At 46.2% G+C, this 18,563-nt stretch overlaps 1 protein-coding gene across 2 annotated transcripts in view; it reads left to right on the top strand.

Moving 5' to 3' along the window:
- The first annotated feature begins 302 nt into the window (after positions 1-302).
- The window catches only part of LOC142761660 (protein sel-1 homolog 1-like), a 39,338-nt gene continuing 21,077 nt past the window's right edge, over positions 303-18,563 (top strand). Inside the window, exons 1-6 of one of the 2 annotated variants that reach the window (XM_075871900.1) lie at positions 303-558; positions 6,661-6,876; positions 12,534-12,737; positions 13,419-13,632; positions 16,783-16,843; positions 17,991-18,349. In XM_075871900.1, the coding sequence (XP_075728015.1) occupies positions 6,691-6,876; positions 12,534-12,737; positions 13,419-13,632; positions 16,783-16,843; positions 17,991-18,349 (1,024 nt within the window). In that variant the 5' untranslated portion in view covers positions 303-558; positions 6,661-6,690. Of the gene's footprint in view, positions 559-6,634; positions 6,877-12,533; positions 12,738-13,418; positions 13,633-16,782; positions 16,844-17,990; positions 18,350-18,563 lie in introns of both variants that reach the window. The other variant, XM_075871902.1, reaches the window with a different exon arrangement.

The following is an 18,563-nucleotide window of genomic DNA, read 5'->3' as shown; positions in this document are numbered from 1 at the left end:
CAGATACGTCAGGTTGAACTGGGCGCTTTCAAACGCGATGCACGATCTGTAAGCCAACCTCTGCCACGATCGGCTTAATTGCTACGACGTGTGAGGTAATTATTTGCGGCCGATAAAAGTCGATGCTCGTTGGGAGGTTGGATCGTGATCGACACACCCAATAACACCAATATTACTAGCCACTGTACTAATATTATAAGACTGCCTGCTAGCGCCACCAAGCGTCTCGACTACAATATAAGTCAAGTCGCTATCAAACAGGCCTCAGCGAAAAGACCCAATAGACATCGACTCGTAGGGGACTGCAATGTGCTCTTACTTTACGTGGCATCGCACGAATTGTCGCGTTACCCGTGGCCCGCAAGTTTGAGCGCCGGTCTCCAGCGTTGTACGTCCCATCAGAAAAATCGGATCGCGCCCGAAATGGCGCGGCGCGAAGATCCGGTATGATACGTTCGCCTGCGGGCAGCTGGCATCAGCGGACATCTGACCGAGCCCCGTCCCTCCTTACCTTGTGAGCACATCACACGGCGAGCCAAAGAGAGAGGAATCGATCAGGTGAGGATGCTAGCGGCAATCGTTTTCGGTTTGGCCAATAATTTCAACGTCTTTCTGCGTCGTCGGCTCCCAAGACAGTCTGTCGAACCGCCGCTTCTGCATTCTCTCGTATCTCGTTTTACGCACCGTTTCGTTTAGAGAGGCGACGTTTCGTGTGTCGCATCGACGTTCTGGTTTTGGCGTCCCTGCGTCACTTCGAGGTCAGAGCGGCCTGTTTACATTGTCTTAGCGTCGTCGGTGTTTTGGTGGATGCTCCGATCGACCAGTAATCGGAACGCGTTGTTTCAGAGACACGGGCCGGACAGTTTTGTTTACGTGACGGGCAAAGCGCCCGCAGACATTAGGACACGTCGTTCTTGAGTGACGTGTTGTTAGAAGAGACCTTCGGTCGGCCCAGTGTGTAGTCTCCCTTGAGTTTGCAAAAGCTTTTTGTCGTTTGCAGCTTTGGCATACATGCGACAAAACCTTCGGCCTGTCCTGCGTCCGAATCACTTGCATCAGCCGTCCGTGTTTTTGGCAGCATTTAGCCAGTTGTCGCACTTTTTGTTTTATTATCGAACTGGTCACTACATTGCGTTTGACTCGACGTAGCTTGCCTTTGAAAAGCGGTCAGGATGATGGCTCCGGCTTGCCCGTAATCGAAAGGGCGGTTCTCCGTGACAGCCAGATAGGACGTGGCAGATTAAGTTGAGAAGCTCCGAATGTTTCCTGTGTTGTTTCCGCTCTTAGCGGAGATGCGATTGGATATGGGGCACGGATACTGTGACTTTGTGTGAGGCCCGTCCAATATCCCACTGCATCGTTTTAAAGTCGGATTACGTGTACCGACACTTGCATGTCGGATCGTCCGCATTGCGAGGGTGATTGCGCGTTTTAGCGCCTGCGCCAAACTTTTCATTTTTGTCGCCGTGGATATTTGTTTTCAATATTCAACGGACACAAAATGTCAATACAATTTGGCGTACGAGTGAAAAATCTGTACATGTCTAAAATCGAAATATTTTATGCAACATCACTTTAGCGATCGAGGAATTAAAGAAAATCCAGGACACGATTTGTGTCGCCGTAAATGGGGGTGAAGGAAATTCGGCAAAACAAGCCCGGTGGCATAGTAGGGCCTCAGTAAGATTGCTCATGAGTGTTCAAACTATCCATGACAGAAGAACACCCTTTGTTGCATTGCAAGACAGAATAAAATAGAACTTTACTCATTTTAGTCCGATTCATGAGAAAAGGAGCTCCTGCAAAGGACACATGCATAAGTTCAGTTTTTGCTGAGCCGTGCCCAACTAAAGTACCTCAATCTGCACTGCCAGACGTCGAGAATTGCAGGTACGGCGAGCGCTACGTCAGAAGACCATTCTCATAGGTGGGTGGTTTGGATTAGGCTAACGGTATGCAGAGCACTATGACATAATGTTTCTTAAAACCAAGCACTTCCTTGGCATGAGACAAGCACCACAAGAATTCTGGAAAGCTATTTTAGGAATCCACGTCGACATTAGTGTCCTTTTAAAAGGAATGGCATGTCGCTCGGTGATGGCCAGATGTCCAGAATGCTTGCCCATGGATCTATTTCATTTTGTTGACAAACTTGAAAATTGGGGACGTGCCATATTTTGGCGCCAATTGATAGGCTTGCTGTCTTCTAGTGGCAAGCTCTAAACTATAAACTTGAATGCGGGAGCATTTGTGAGCAAAAACCACAATGTCATTGCATGGTGAGGACTTTCATGTTAATGTTGACCATTCGAGGTTCTTAAGTTTGCACCTACATCCAAGTACCCGGGTGCTCTTGCATTCTCCTTCCTTCAAAACGTTGCCAGGAATCGAACCTGTGCCTTATTTCTTAAAAGTTTATGGCTGTAGCTGCCAAATCCTTTTGCTGGGTGCTCTAATGTTATTGACTTGAAATGCTTCATGCCTCGCATTGCATACCTTTGACGTTGGACCTCGAAACAGCTCGCTGTAGAAAAGATAATTTCATTAAAAGCTTAAAAGAGCGCTTGAGCTCTGCCTTTAAGAGTGGAATGCCATTGGAACGTTATAGAAATGTTGGGCCCCGTTTACGTCTCCTATTATTCACACACCTCACTTCGCTTTTCACTGGAGACCTCAATTGTTGAACGAACATCTGTGCGTGTTACATTGGGCTTCTCAAATGGTCCTATAACACCAACTGTAGGTACAGTTGTGAAGCACCCACTGAGGCCCTAAGGCAACGTGCAGAGCTGCATGCTTTGTTGATGCTGTTGCTGACGATAATAATGAATTATGCCTCTGCACTTCAGAGATGGTGCTAGCGGAAAGGGGGAGGAGTATTAGGGAGGGGTGCTTGAGAATCCCTAGAATTTTCGCCTGCCACCCCTAGGCCTCCTCAACCACAAAAGATCAAGCATAGTAAAAAAAAAAAAAATGCATGAGAAACCCACCTTCTAGCCCCACTAGACAAAATTGCTTGTCAGGGGTGCCCCCGCTGCGAAAAAAAAATTCAGATGCTGCCCCTGGTGCACATTTTTATGGGTGAGCCTTTAAAGGGACTGACAACCAATTTTTGTGGTACCTGTTTTATTCAGCACTACATTCAGAGAGTCTAATCACAGAATGGTAACACAGAAAGTGCTGTGTAACATTTATATACCATACGGTTCGATGTGCAGCAACTTGACGCCATATACTAACAGATAGCGCTGTAAACAGTTTGAGGTAAGTATGTGTGTGCGTTCTGTTTTTGTGCGACAGTTTTCTGTGTATGCGTGCATTCTGGACGCATTCACTGCGACTCTGCATCTTCCACCAGTTGTCGCGAAAGCTTGGCCGCCCGTAACTCGCGTACCTCATAAGCAGCACAGAATAGAGCTGAGATAGATAATAATATGCATACAGTAACTACGAACATTGGATCAAATGTAATTATAACACCTAATTATGTTGTGCCTGTGATCATCTGACTATGTTCAGCAAAGTGAACAACTCCATAATCCAGCTTGAAAGCTCCTTCATTAGGCTGCGCAGTATGCCGTTAGCTTTAAAGGGCCACTCACCAGGCCCCAAGCCGAATTTTAGTTAGACAGTGAAAGTTGTTGTGTCTGATAACAAACATTTTGTCACAAAAGTTTTTTTAATCGGTTCATCACGAGCGGAGTAGACAGGTTTTTTAAAGCAGCGCGAGACGAGGATGAGAGGAGGCGAGCTCGAAACCCTTGCCGCTCCTCTGCGTAGCCTTCGCAAGCCAAATCTTTTCCCCACCCTCTCTGGCATCCAACCAAGAGGTGACGTGCGCATGACGTGCCCAAACAATTCCAACCTCCGAGCACGCGAGCAGCGTTACTTTGTTGACCTGCGTTATTTTGTGGTCTTCTGCCTGTTTCTGCGGGATGGCTTGGAAACCCTGGCTTAGACGCGGTAGAGTAGATGAGCACAATCAGTGCGCGAATGCGTAGGAGCGTTCCACGGCGGTCGTCTGCTCAATGCGCTGACCGCGGAAACACGAACGCATGCGAAACGCTGGCACATTAGCCCCGCATCTCGTAGCATTTCATGGGAAAAAAATGAAAGAAAAACGCGGACAATTTTTTATTGCATATCATTATTTATTTTAAGTTTTATTAATTTCTTAAAGCAATAAATACATAAAAATGCATGTTGTATCAAATAATTTTTGTCATGTCACGTGGTATACTGTTGACAACGTCAGAGCAGAGTCGTCTATATAGATGACCAACGTCATTGCATTGCCGTGTACGTAGGGCCATTCATACGCCCACGTCATGCCCTCATTCTCTAGGCGTGCGCCGGCAGAGGGGAGGGGGAGCAGCGTTCATCTTGAAATTTGACCCATTTCCGCGGTGCGTAGCATTGCAAATTTTGGCAGACGTGATCATAAATGCCTCGTCTAAGCATTGCGCTTGTCAGCTCAAAATTATCAAACCTGGTGAGTGGCCCTTTAAGAGTGAAGGTTCGTAGGCCTGCGTCTTGCCATTACTGTCGTCGCCTCCGGCCGCATCACCGCTCCCCCTTTCGGCGTTTTTAGAACCAGGTCACTTGCGCGGCTCCCGATGGATACTTTCTCTCCGTAGTGGATGCGACAAGTGACACAAGTACTAGCAACGCTGCAGTTGCATCTTGTATCGTGCCTCGTGCATTTGAAAATCATGCAGAGAGAGCGAGCACAGAGAAACGCGCAACGCATAGCAAGCAGCTACACCTCCCTGCGTCCCTGCTCGCGGTGGCATGTGTGTCGCCTGTGCATTCACACATCCGCCATGTGTGTGCCAGCTGGAGAGCAGAGCTGTGGAAACTGTACTGGTTCTAAAAACGTTGCCCCCACCCGACCGCTTTTGTGAAAGCCAGCAGCGAAACTGGGCACACAGTCGTTTGTGTCCCGTTTCTATGAAGCTTCGCTCATCAGTTGTATTCAAATACCGAACTACTGGTAGTTTTTGTTTGTAACTGCTAAACTTGATATATATATATGTATATATATATATATAGCTTGTATTCACATAGCAGAAATAATGTGTGAATGCAATACTATAATTCACTGTCTTTTCACTTCCACCGGGATGTAATCCCACATTTTTGTCAGTTCCTTAAACCATTCACTCATTGTACAGTTAACATGGTATAAGGCCTGGTGCGATGACCAGCGCTTTTCCTGCCCACGTGCTCACACAATAAGTGTGTGAGCACGTGGGCAGAATAACCGCTGGTTATTAAGGGTAACCGATTGGATTCCTAGAAAAGGCAGACACACGAAAGGAAAACAGAAAGTTAGGTGGGCCGATGAGATTAAAAAGTTTGCAGGTGTAATGTGCACCTGAAGGCACAAGACCAGCTTGATTGGCGGATCATGGGAGAGGCGTTTGCCCTACAGTGGGCATAGTCAGGCTGACGATGATAATGAAGATGAATATGCCTGTTAACGTGACTACTCGCAATGCATAAGGCCTCTATAGGGTTCTTTTCTCAATACTTTCAAGCACTTGGCATGCCACAGAGGTAAAGTACCCGGCTGTCACGCTGAACGCTGGGGCTTAGTTTCAGCTCAAACCCCTAATTTTTTTTTGCATCACTTGTGATTTTTAGCTTGCAAATAACATAATTCTCGCCCGCGATCAATGTCACTGATACTGATGTTTGCATTTCTGTCAAAGAAACTTGTTAATGGTATGTCAAAATGTGAAGGCAAGTCGCCCAGAATGGGCCGACTCGCGCAGCCATGTAATTTATGACCGGAAATGAATTGAGTTAGTTCTTTTGTTACACGTATTGTAAGTGTATTTCCTGTGAATTTGTTCTGTTCCTTTTTTTTTTTGCTGCATGCAACACTGTTCATTACTTCGCTAATTCACCTATATCTTTTCTCTGTTTTTCTTCCTTTGTGCTATGCTTTGGCACAATGATATGTATGTGACCTTTGACATGTTCTGCCTTACTTTATTAAGCCTGCATGTACTGTGTTCTTGCTCCCATTTCTGCCCGATTCTTTTTAAATCCGCTAGCAGTATGTAACAGATAAAATACATAAATGCAGACGTGGTTAAATGCTGACACCTGTGTTATAGTTGTCTTTTTTTTTTTCATATCTATGGTGGTTTCACAAAGCCTTTGAATGTGAATATATTTTTATCGCACATGTCTTACTAGAATGCGCTTAAATAATAAAATTCTACAAGTATGGGAGAGCCTAATTTCAATTTGTTTCTCTGTACACCGCTTCCTGGCGTCACTCAAGCTGCTAGCAGCAGCTTGTAAACTTGGGATGTGTTTCGATTGCACGCTAAGAATATAAACGTCTGAGTGGAAGTTGATTGGCCGGATTGCAAAAGCTACTCTATACTAACCATGTAACAAGTACATGACTTCAAATTTCTAGTTTCTAGTAAAGTTCCCCTGAAGTGAGCGTTGCTAATGCTGCCACTAGATGATGTTTTCAACTTATTCATTAATTAGTAAAGTTTGATTGCTTATAAATAGTTTGAAGGACAGCAAATGCAAATAAAAATTTATGTTGCAGGGAAAGGGTAATGTTTGAGCTCATCTAAAGTGCTAATAGGATCTAAAGTGCTGTTAGGATTCTTCCTCCTTGTCTTTTTGCAGATGCACTACTAGCCTTGCTAGCCAGGCAAAATGCAGCTTGGCTCGAGGAGACGGATGTGGTACCGGGCGTGGTGGCTCACGTGGTGCCTGTTGGCACTCGTGGCCTTTGCCGGTCTTGTCTGGGGTGAAGCCATTGGCAGAGACGGCCCTGCTCCCGCGAAGCATCGCTCGGATGACTCCGGGGAAGGCGTCGACGACGAAAAGAGCGAGCTGCAGGTGCGTTTCTGGCCGTTCGGCGTCGGTACTACAGTGGACCACGATGACAGATCCTTTCCACAATTCGCGAGTGCACTTCTCTGCACTGCACATTTGCTTAACCAGTGGTGGTGCCAAATTGTTGGCAGGCCAGTGCGTGCGTGTGCGTGCGCACGCACGCTTCTATTTAACTTTTTATGCCATGTAGGCGTGGCATGCGTGTGTATGCGTGCGTACGCACGCGTGCTTCTTTTAACTTTTTGTGCCATCTAAACGCACTGTTTCTCGCTCAGTTGTAGCAAGTGTGGTTTAAGTAGGAAAAAAATGCTAGCGACACGTGCCGGGACTTGTATATTATGCTTGTTTTTATCGGTAGGGCCGAGTCAACACTTTGCTACTTCATAGCGCTAGCAAACTATGCTTGCACAAGCTGTTTGCAGAAGTGACTGGCCACCATTAGTCGGGGTAGCTGCTTTGCAGAAGAGCTGGCTTCATAATTATGAAAAGGGGCCATTCAACTTCTGATAACTAAATCTTCAGTTTGTTTAAAGAAAATCTTGCATTTCTGGTTGGTCCAGTATGTTTTCAAGATATTTTAATGCCACTTAATTCAAGCTGCCCCACTACAGACATTCATTTCATTAAAACTTTTTGCTGGACCAGCCTAAATATATCAGCTGCCTTTCTTGCTTCTAGCTGATCATTTGCGGTTTTATGTCGCCAGGAGCCGCAAACAAAGCCGGTTGAGCGCGTGAATAAGCAAGCCAAGCCACATGCACCAGCATATGCGTGCTGACTGAGGAAGCAAAAAAAAAAAAAAAAAAATAAGAAACTGTGTGTGGTTTTGGTCTGCTGCATACTGAACGCTGCTTACAGTTGGGAGATGATTTAGACTCCAACCAAAAGTTTTGAAGAAACCCGACGTTTCGAAACCGACTTGGTTCCTTCCTCACGGGTGACTGCGGAGACTGCGTAGCAGCGGCGTCTTCAAAGCACTCGCGGGGCAGATAATGACCTCCCCTCTCTGTCTCGTTTTGCCTTGAAGTGCAATCCATGTGTATACACTGAGGGAAGGGTTCCGAGAGAGCGGTTGATGTTATGGGCTGTCCTCTGTATGTGCCATGACTCGAGTAATAACCTTCTCGTCCAGTTCGGCTCGCTCTCAAGGATGGCCGTCGGTTCGAAATTTATCCGGTGATCCAACGTCTCGGCATGCTCTGCGCTGCACTCTTTGTAGAGCTTCCGCACATCGTTGGCGTGTTGCTTCAGTCGTTCCGGTAGGTTTTTCATCTCGCCGATATACGAAGAGGGGCGCTCGGCGCACAGAATTTTGTAAACGACGCCGAGGGTCCTGTCCATTGTTGGCCAGTCTTTCGGGCGGGGGAGGGGGTGGCCCAGCGTACACGAAGGCACGTGCGCGATGCGAACTCCTTCCTTCTTGAAGATCCGCACCAACATCTCGCTGGTTCTCTGAACGTATGAGACCGGTACGCATTTCGAGGTGCTGCCAATTAAGGTTGATTGGGGTTTTCGTATCCTCTGTTGCTCTGCGCGGCGGGTGGCGGTTCGAATGAAGTATTTTGGGTACACGTTTTTTCCGAGGTCTGCAATTACGTGGGCCTCTTCTTTCTTTCGCTCTGTGTCATTGGAGCATAATTTCTTAGCTCTCTGGAGTAGCGTTGTCACAACAGAGTCCTTGTGGCAGGCGGGGTGGGAAGAATCGAATTGAAAGTAGCGGCCAGTGTGCGTTGGCTTCTTATGAATGGAGAATTCCAGGCCGTTGCGCTTTCTTGCCACCTGGACGTCGAGAAAGGGCAGGCAGTGGTCGCTTTCACACTCGGTCGTGAATTGTATGGCTGGGTGCACGGAATTTAGGTGCCGTCTGAAGTTGAAAACTTCAGACGGCTTACAGTTGCTTTCGGCGTATTTCACGAGTCTTCTCTGGTGATCCACACTCGCCGTTGTGGCTATAGGCACTGCTGACTCGACACTATTTACTTCCATGTACACTCAAACTTCGATATAATGAAGCCAGATATAATGAAGTATAACAAAGTTATAACAAAGTAAATGAAGAGTAGTCTTGAAATAGCATAGTGTTAGGAATATACCTGTATAATGAATTTTCAGATATAACAAAGTTATTTTTTAGTGAGATGCAACACTGATATATTGACATTTAAGTGTACATGAATGCCCGCTAAAGAGGACAAGAGGATGACCACCGTCATAGGTCAATCGGTAAAGCATCAGGCGCATTATTCGAAGGTCGCAGCTTCAATTCCTGCCGGTGGCAAACTGTCTTTTCGTCCACTTTGCTTTCTTTACATTTTTATCGCGAGCACTGTAATATATTTTAAACAGTGCAGTTAGAATCTCCTATATTTTCCTTACTTTCATTAGCTGTTTATTTTCATTAAGAAAGGCCAATAGATTTTTTTGTATGGGTGTGTTGCAAATGAGTGAGTGACAGCTCTCTTTCATTGATGGGATACTGAAACTGTTTTGTCAATTTCGCATAAGCGCATCGGGCCGGTGAGACGATTCCTAGGAATCATTAGCCGACCGATTTAAGCTCTCTGTACGAATGGTGTAATTTATTACAGGACTTGAATTGGACTTGAATTACAGGACTTGTAATTTATTACAGGCGCTGCCCATGGAAGGTTTCGTGCACGTCACGAAACCTTCCATGGGCAGCGCGGGTCACTGGCCTGTGTTACAATTTGCTGCACGTTGACGTGAGCTGTGCCAATGAACTCTACACCATGAATGGCCCTCGCCGAGTTAAGTACGTGCGGCAATCTGGCCATTGGTGACTCGTAAAGCTGCAGCATTGTGTAGTCGTGCAAGTCCATCGCTGAATTGAGCTCTCGCTATCTAATCAAAACCAGAGTCCACATGTCTACAGCTGTAACTCCACCCCTGAAGACACCACCACACTGCCTGATCTTACGCTAATCGGTGATCATTCTCAAATGATTTTTGTTTGTCCGCATTCCTTCGGAAATTGGCATTATAAATGAGAAAAATTGGCCCCGTATCTGCATGTTATACTACAAATGTGGTCGAAAGACGGTAGTCTTGCGTCTGGAGAGAGTGAACAAAACGTTCATTTGATGGTTCTGCGCAAGAAAATTGGTGAATGGTATTCTGGAGGCGCTGTATCGGGGTGCCTCGAGCGTGCAGCGGAGGCGAACGAGCGCACCAAGTCACGTCACAAGTGAGACGTGAGTGGTATCTGGAAGTTGTCTTGGAAAACGAAGCGCGCGGCGTGCGCGCCCGTCTCTGAGGTGTACCGTATTTACTCGATTCTACCGCGCCCTCGATTGTAACGCGCACCCGATTTCCACCGCGAAAAAAAAAAAAAAACGTAAGACATCGATTGCAACGCGCACCCATTTTTTTTCGCTGGCCCGCACGATCACACCACTCGAAAAAACGATTCCTTTCGGAATTGTCTTCCATCTAAATATGAGGTACGGGCGAAGCTTGTGCCCATCTGACGTGTAACAGAGCATTGCCGTCACTGTAGTTTTACCGTGGACCGATGTCAGCACGCTAACTTGCTTTGCCCCCTTCTTCTCGACAGTTGTGGTGCCAGGCATGTCGAAGTAAAGAGGCGTCTGATCGGCATTCCAGATTTGCCCAAGCAGGTAGCCGTTGTTGCGCCGCAAGTTTAGGACGAACCTTTGAAAACTGTAAAGCTTTTCATCGTACTTCTCCGCAAAAGTTTTCGCATATGCATGTTCCCCTTCGAAGGGAAGAGCCTTTCCTCTTCATAAAGTTAGTTAGCCAGCACCTGCTCGCTTTAAACTGGCTCCGCATTAGACCTTTTTCTAAGACTAATTGCATAGCCCGCACTTGGAGCAGTTCTGTCGTCACGGGCCGCTGTGCCGCTCGCTCCTCAAGCACATACTCGCGGAGCAGCTCTTTAATTTGCGGAAACCGACCCTGCTGTGGTTCACTGAAGCCTTTGCGTGAAGCTTTGCCGTCGACAATCTTCTGCTTTTGTTTCCGCCGGTCCCGCACGCACGTTTCGGGAACGACCGCGATGCGGCCCGACTTCCGTCCGTTTCTGCACACGCGATGACTTTTCTTTTAAAAGCGGCATCGTGGAGCACTTGAGTTTTTGGAGTCGGCCCTTTCACGTCGTCGATGCTAATGCACTACTAGATGACGAACTCCTCAGCACACGTACGAAGTGCCGCACATGGTAAACACATAGGCAGAAATAGCCGACGCACCATGCCGACGCACGTAGGGGGCGGCCATTTTGGATTTGCGATGGCAATAGATTGACCGTAATTTTTTGTTCGTACTCGATTCTAACGCGCATGCGATTTATGAACTCGCTTAACCGGAAAAAAGGTGCGCGTTAGATTCGAGTAAATACGGTAGGTGTAGGTGTAGAATGCAAGGCAACGGGTAGGTGCCAGCACTGTGCCGTCTTAGCAAAGCGTTGGAAACACTCACCTTTTCATGCAAGTGTTGCATCGTCAGCGCAACGTGATAAGCGCTACGGTCCTTAGAATTACTTGTGTATCCTGTTTCTAGAAAAAATAGCATGCATACAGACTATTCACATGTTATTGTAGCGCCTCAGTTATGCACAATAATTGCCTTTAAATTGACAATCGCACAAGTATGAGCGCTAAACCTTGAGCAATATTGGTGGGCGCCGCTGATGGTGTTGGCGGTTTGGGTTATCGTTAGGTGCCGTTTAGACTTTAGGGTATTGTTAAGGGTGGACAAACAGACAAGTGGACAGACAGACCCGAAATTCTACTGTCGAAGGTGCTCAAGAAAGACTATTGTAGTTTAAAAAAGAGTGACTGGTAGTGCGACAGCACCCTCTGGAGCAGATCTCGACGGTTCCACGTGCCTCATCTCTGTTGCCCGATGGCACGCGCTGCGAAGCATGCTTAGTGGAGCTCTCGGACCGAGTGAAACTCGGTGCAATCACGACAAGAAACGAGAGAAAAAGAGGACAAACCGCTCGTACTGCTCGTCTGTCTCTTTCTCGTTCCCTGTTTTGTGCTCGCTAAAGAAAGTTATAACATGGATACATGCCAAGTCGCCCAGCTGTCGGTTCTACTGCAAACCACAGTACCCTTTTTCTCAGTAAGTGTCCTGGTCGCGCTGTGCTTCATTACGTTCGAAAACCGTCACGAACTGGCTCTGTTTTCGATACCGAGCTCAACTTGAACGGGGTTGTGGTCACCAGCGAGGCTTTGTAGTTGTAGGAATTGAGGAGCATTGTAGGAACGAGTGGCCAGAAGGAGCATATAATTATAGATGCCTGTAGCCACTTTGATGCACGATGCAGCGCTTAAGTTAATTTTCGTTGCGTGTCATTTGACAATGATACAGCCTAAAGATAGACAAAATTTCAAGAAACCGTTTCATGGTCGCTTTACCAGATCTCTTCTTCGCAAAGATTCCTCAAAAGCATAATTTCATCAGTGTAGGGCAGTTTTTCTTTTGTTTAGGAGGCACTTTCAAAGGTAATTCTGGTAGCACCCAATAAGTGTCAGTACCACTCTAATGGTGCTTGAATAGCACTGCAAAAAGTGTTTCAGCAATTTTTTTTGCATAAACTTTCAATACTACTTACTCTACCTCTAGTTCAACACAAGATTAACCTTAAATGGCTTCATTTTGTTACGCTTCCCTAGGCACCCGTTACTGAAGTCCACCTTCCAGCACTACCGAGTACGAGCACCGACGATGACGAGGTCAAGGAACGACCGCCGAGCCGACAAGCCGCAGAAATGCCCGAACCGGAAAGTGCTAGGAAGCGATTTGAGCCGAAGCTTGTCGGGGAGACTGTGCAGTCACTCAGCAAGGAGACGTCCGAAGAACAGATTCGAAAGTCGGAGGTATGTGCCTGTGTCTCGAATCGGGAGACGTGCAGTTGTGAGGCGGGGTCTTGGTTATTCACGACCGTAGTCATGTGGTTGTGATGGTGAAGAATTGCCCAGTATGCAAACTGGGAATCACGAATCGCAACCCTTTGCTGTGTGAACTTGTGCCTTCGAGAGCAATTGCTGTCCAAAGCTGCGAATCTGTATCCTGTTGCACATACATTGCTGTTTCAATTGACCTGAGGTGGTTACAGTGGTTTCCTTGTTAAAACTCGTAATTACACTCAGACCTCGTTATAACGAAATATCTGTTATGATGAAATAAATGAAAAATAGTGTTGCAATAAATAGTGTTAAAAATAAATTTTTATATCGAATTTTCGGATATAACAAACTTACTTTCATGTAAGATCCAAGTTTGTTATAGTGAGATTTGAGTGTATTTACTAATGCACACTACATCTAATCTTGGGTGTAAAATTTTTACGCCTGTTGTTTCATACTTGTGAATACTATTGGAACAGGGAAACATTGAACAAAATTTTTTGGTGCTCGTAGGCTTGGCACAGCAAGGTGTGCGCACAGGTGTTGAGACGATTTGACATGGTCGTAGCACTGATACACCTTGAAAAAGTGTCAGGAGTTTGGCACGTACCTCTGTACAGCTTTTGTTGCAAGTCTCACATTATTTCGCAGAGAAAAGATGGAGAGATGACGCCCACAGCAGAAGACGTTGCTGCAAAGCAGAAGGCAGCGGAAGGGCTCGAGGATGACCACACTGTTCCTCCGGCGAAAGGGGACGCGGAACCAGACGCTGCCGTTGCTGATGCACCCTCTGGGAAAACTGCCGGTGCTTCAAAAACGCTGCCTGAACCAGTGCCTAAGGAACTCTCTGAAGAGGAAAAAAGAGGTGTGCTTGATTTCTCGTTTGTTATGTTTAAAGAGTCCTTATGCAGCCTAAAAAGATACCGTGGAACCACAATTATGCAGCATTGATGTGATCACGCGAAGCCATCATAAAAAGTAGAACCTCGGTTTGCAAACTCGGCTGATACATATTGCTGCCAAATTCATAAAATTCCTCGGCCAAATTTCACTGGGTTAAACTTCAAATGTTCCAAGCACTTTTCAGCGTCGCGATGTGTGATACAAACTTGGGTACTGAGACCATCCCGCAAGTCGACGAAAGCATTGTGTGGCCAGCACATGCACAGTCAGAACTGTGGCTATCGTTTTTTACAACCGCTGCGGACGAAGCCACAGTTGCCACCTACGCGATCACGCAGGGTAACAACCAAATTTGGAAAGTGCATGTGCATACAATGTCCACCAAGTCAGGCTTAGGCTGCCTGCTGTTACCACTGTGGGCAAAACTGCACTGCACACAATCTTAGATAACAACAACGTAGTTTTCAAGACACGCATGTTGTGAGCACACTGACTGAAACCAGGACTGCACCGTCAGCCGCGACTGCTGCATGCAAAACCGTATGCTGTTGGTCATCAATAGTGACTATGCAGCAGCAGTTTAGAGGAATAATGCCGCAAAAAAGACTCGGAGAATTTTGATGTTTCTGTTGTTTGCTTATGGGTGGAGTGAACTTCGGAACACAGTGTAGAATTGGCCTCAAGCAAAGCTTTGACACCTGCATTTGCGGCAGCCAGCTGCGCTATTCATCCCTTGTTTCTGCCATAAGTGTGCCCAAAAGACATACTCAAGTTGTTTTGAACCATATACTATATGTTTTGTGAGTATACGGTGGTTAAAAACGAAAGTTGCTACTTTGTTAGTGATACGAAATTTCAGATTATACGATTATTTTAGCCCAGATTCATATCACTGAGATTCTAGTGTAACATGTGCTTTGTTTAATAATACTACTTGAGAATATAGGCAGTAACACTCAGCCTTGCCCAAAAAAGAAAACAGCTACAGGCCGCTTAACGAGCCTGCGGCACAACCTTACACTTGTGTGCGAAAGGTAAATTAACTTTGAAAAACGGCAGCCCAACATTAACTGAGGGAGCTGTGAGCAAATCTTTATTCTCAGTTTAAAAAAAAAAGAAATCAAGTCTGACGTGCGTCTTTCTGTCCAATAAAATTTGTCCAAAAACTGTCAGCACGTCAAAACGAAACCGAAGCCACGATGGCAGCAGTTTCCTGTCGGAAGAGCGAGATGTGGGAGTGTCACCATCGTGTAATAATGGTGGAGCTCATTCTGTCGAGAGTTTATGCGGCACTGAGCTGTGCCCGCCGTATTTGTTCCCTTGTGAAGTGCATTTGGGGATATGCCACTCCTGTTACGAGTGTTTGCCTTGGGGGAAGTAAGTTTGCACGGTGAAGATAGCTGCGACGCATTTCTTTTGCGGGATCATGGCATGTATGTGACCGAGTACAGCGAACAGAGCGAAGAGATTTTCGGCCGTATTTCAATTAGCACACATTTCCATGTGTCACAAACATGATAACATCTGAACTTCAAAGACAAGCTTGCAGACTAGCTCAAGCTACTCTGTGTGCATAGAGCTTGTCTAGGCAACGATGCTGGACACATGCTCGATCAATGCATATTCAGAAGCCATTTTAAAAGTGTGGCAGCTTGGGCTCGTTATTTGGGTTAGTTTGGTGGGTTGGTAGTTATTTGGGTGGGTTAGTGGCAGCTTGGGCTAGTTTAAATGGCATAACTATCGTCATGCCATTTTAAAGCCAGGAAAAAGAACATCATAAAAGCATATTAACTGCCGGGAGCATCAATTTTTTATTCTGAGAAAGCACACTGTACCTGTCTCGCTCTATAATTTTCTAGTTGTCAAACTAAAGGCATGCAAGGTATTTATCTAATGACATCTGCAAATATGTTTGATTGGTACTAGTATATTCGCGTAAAAATAAAAGGTGATTTTTTTTTCTTTGCTGGTATCGGAGAGCCATCGTGTGATACGGGGGTTGTCATGAAATTGTCCCTTATTATTGAGGTTTTTAATACATTATTTCTGTGGTGGCATTGCTGGGACCAAACAGATCAATTGTAATGTTTGGGTCGTCACCAAACCAAGGGGAGAAAATTTAGATTTCCCTGTACGAGGTACTCGCCACGGTGGTCTAGCGATTATGGCACTCGACTGCCAACTCAAAGGTCACGGTATCGAAGGTCACGGTGTCCATGGCGGCAGCATTTTCTATGGAGGCAAGAATGCGCGAGGATTGTGTACTTACATCGCGAAAGCCATGTTGGTAAGTCAATGGGCTGATAATGGTAAATTTTTCTTGTTGGCAGCCTTCAAGCTAGGGTTACCAACTCTTCAATGAAGCGAATCGGGACGGGAGGGGTGTTTGCTCTAACATTTGGAGCCAGCAAAATCAGTTGTTTTATTATTGCATTATGTTCCAGACTGACCTATTGTTCCTTTTATGTTGTGGCTTCTTGAAGTAGTAGTTCCGCTGGCTACACACTATTCCCGGAACTTCCTTTTGCTGGAGAATGTACTCGTAAACGTCGCACTTTGCGCACAAGTTCAGCTAGAGTCCCTCGCAAGCCACTGCAACATTGCTTTCTGTGCGCGATTCATGCAAATTTCATGTTTCGTAGCGAGACGCACGCTGTTGGGCGTGCGTCGGATCTCGTAATGTGTTTCTACTGGACAGTTCGGAACAAATCCGGGACATGTAGCAGTCTCGACCGGGTCGACGTGGATGGTCTCGCAAAATTCGAGACGCTTCCTAACCCTACTTCGAACAGCATTTATACGGATGGCGCATCCACCTGGTGGTTGTTTCTGCGACTTAGGCCCAAGTGCATGGCCTTCGAGATGTTTAACACTTTCCCTTATCTCGGAGGTCACACAAGGAAGTCATACATTTGATTTAAAGACTGTGCTGGCTTCAAGTTGAATTCGAAACAATAATTGGCAGCATTTACTGCTTTTAAGCACTGATAGAAACAGTAATTTGGTGGTGATTAATGGTGAAATAATTGCGGTGATAGAAATTAACTGTGCTGTTCGTTGCCAGTTGTGCTCTCTAACGAGTCACTCTGTTTTTTTTTTTTTTTTTTTGCAGCAATCAGCCTCTATGAAGCAGCCAAGGCATTGCTCAACTCAACAGACTCTGACAGAAAAAAGTAAGAGGGCATTGCAGGGGAGTTCTTGTTTTGAGAGTGGGTGCATGTGAGACGTTGTTGGGACCAAGCTTCGACTTAGCTCTGAACATGAATGGGTCGTGATTAAGGCTAGTCGGTGCTGCGTGATCTTTGCTGTAGTAGCGCAAAAAAAAGTGGCGGCAGCAATTGCTGTTGTCTTTTGACTTTCACCATTTTTCCTTGCTATTTAGCGAAAGTTTGCTTCGTACCTAGAAAGTTGTATGCTCGCAAGTCTATCGTTTATGCCTTCTATAGGGATACAGTCAAACCTGACTTATCAATCTCGGGGTAAGTGCAATCATCCTTTACATCGGACTACCTTTTGAAAACGAGAATGCTTAGCATCGATCAACAGGAACATCTTCAGATATGTCAAATAAAAATAGCCGCAACACTTTGCAAATTGTGCATCGCAAAACACCACTAGAAGGTGGCTTTTTCTTCTGGAAGGGGGCTTTTTTTTCCACCAGTTTCGGTGAGCGAGTGGTGTGATTGAATTAGGAGGGTGCTGTGCATAGAAACGACCGCCTACCTCATAACCCCTTGTCGTCACCCCATAACCCGGTCGTCCTATCACGCACTGTTGGGCACAGTTGCCATTCGCTTCAATGTTGTTTTGCACTTCCTTCGTTTATGAGTCGGCTGTCTTGAAACGGACGAGCCTGCGGAGCTGATGACCTGTCGCGAAGCTGGTAAACGAGAAACTACCAGGTCAGCATTTATATTTGAAATTGAAGGTAGAAGCACTGTGAGAAGAAAACGCGAATCTCAAAGTTGTAGCATAAGGCATGCCAGAACCATTTTGGACTAGAATGTTTGAAGAGCGTAGAGTGGTTCTCAACATTTGTGCTCTGTAGTTTGTGCATGGTGTCCTTGTTTATAATTTGTTCGCGTACTGGCTTTCTCCCTATATTTTTTATATTTCTCTTATTCCTGAAAAGTACTATGAAATGGTGTATTTGTCGTAAAAGTGTGAGCAGAGGTGCATTGCCATCCTTGGTTGGCTTGTTGTCGCCAGGTCTTTACCTCTGCGTCTAACCTTTGAGCCGTAAATGTGCAATGGTTTGCCAATGTAGAAGCACTATAGGCTGCCTTACTAAGTGCAAAACGCGCTCTATTGCTGCTGCAGAGCGTACGAGCTCTTGGAGGAGGCGGCCGACCTCGGCCACACGGCGTCGCAGGAATCCATCGGCGAGGCGTACCTGTTTGGCGACGGGGTCCCCCAGAACGTCACCAAAGCCCAGCTATACTTTGAAGCCCTTGCGTCGAAGGGCTCGCCTACGGGCCAGACCTACCTTGGCTTCGTCTATGCCATTGGCTTGGGGGTCAACTCGAGCCAAGCCAAGGCGCTCGTGTACTACACCTTTGGGGCCCTGGGCGGCAACCCATTTGCCCAAATGGCCCTGGGTTACCGGTACTGGTACGGCAACAGCGTGCTCACGAGTTGCGAGGCGGCTCTGACCTACTATCGGAAGGTGGCCAAAGTAGGTGAGTCATGCATTCAGTCCATATGCTTGATAGAATCGTAGGAGAGGTTGCTTCTTTATTTTCTATATGTGCATAGAACGATACCATGAATTTGCATGGTTTTTCAGAGGGAAGTTGAAATTTTCCTGTGCTAACGAATATTTTAGGTATGCATGCACACATTTAGGTACGCATGCTTCTCTGCATACCTCACGAGTCTAAACTAACATAATAG

Source organism: Rhipicephalus microplus, chromosome 8, assembly GCF_043290135.1.
Source record: "Rhipicephalus microplus isolate Deutch F79 chromosome 8, USDA_Rmic, whole genome shotgun sequence".
Classification (NCBI taxonomy): Eukaryota; Metazoa; Arthropoda; class Arachnida; order Ixodida; family Ixodidae; genus Rhipicephalus; species Rhipicephalus microplus.
This window is presented reverse-complemented; position numbering and strand designations above follow the sequence as displayed.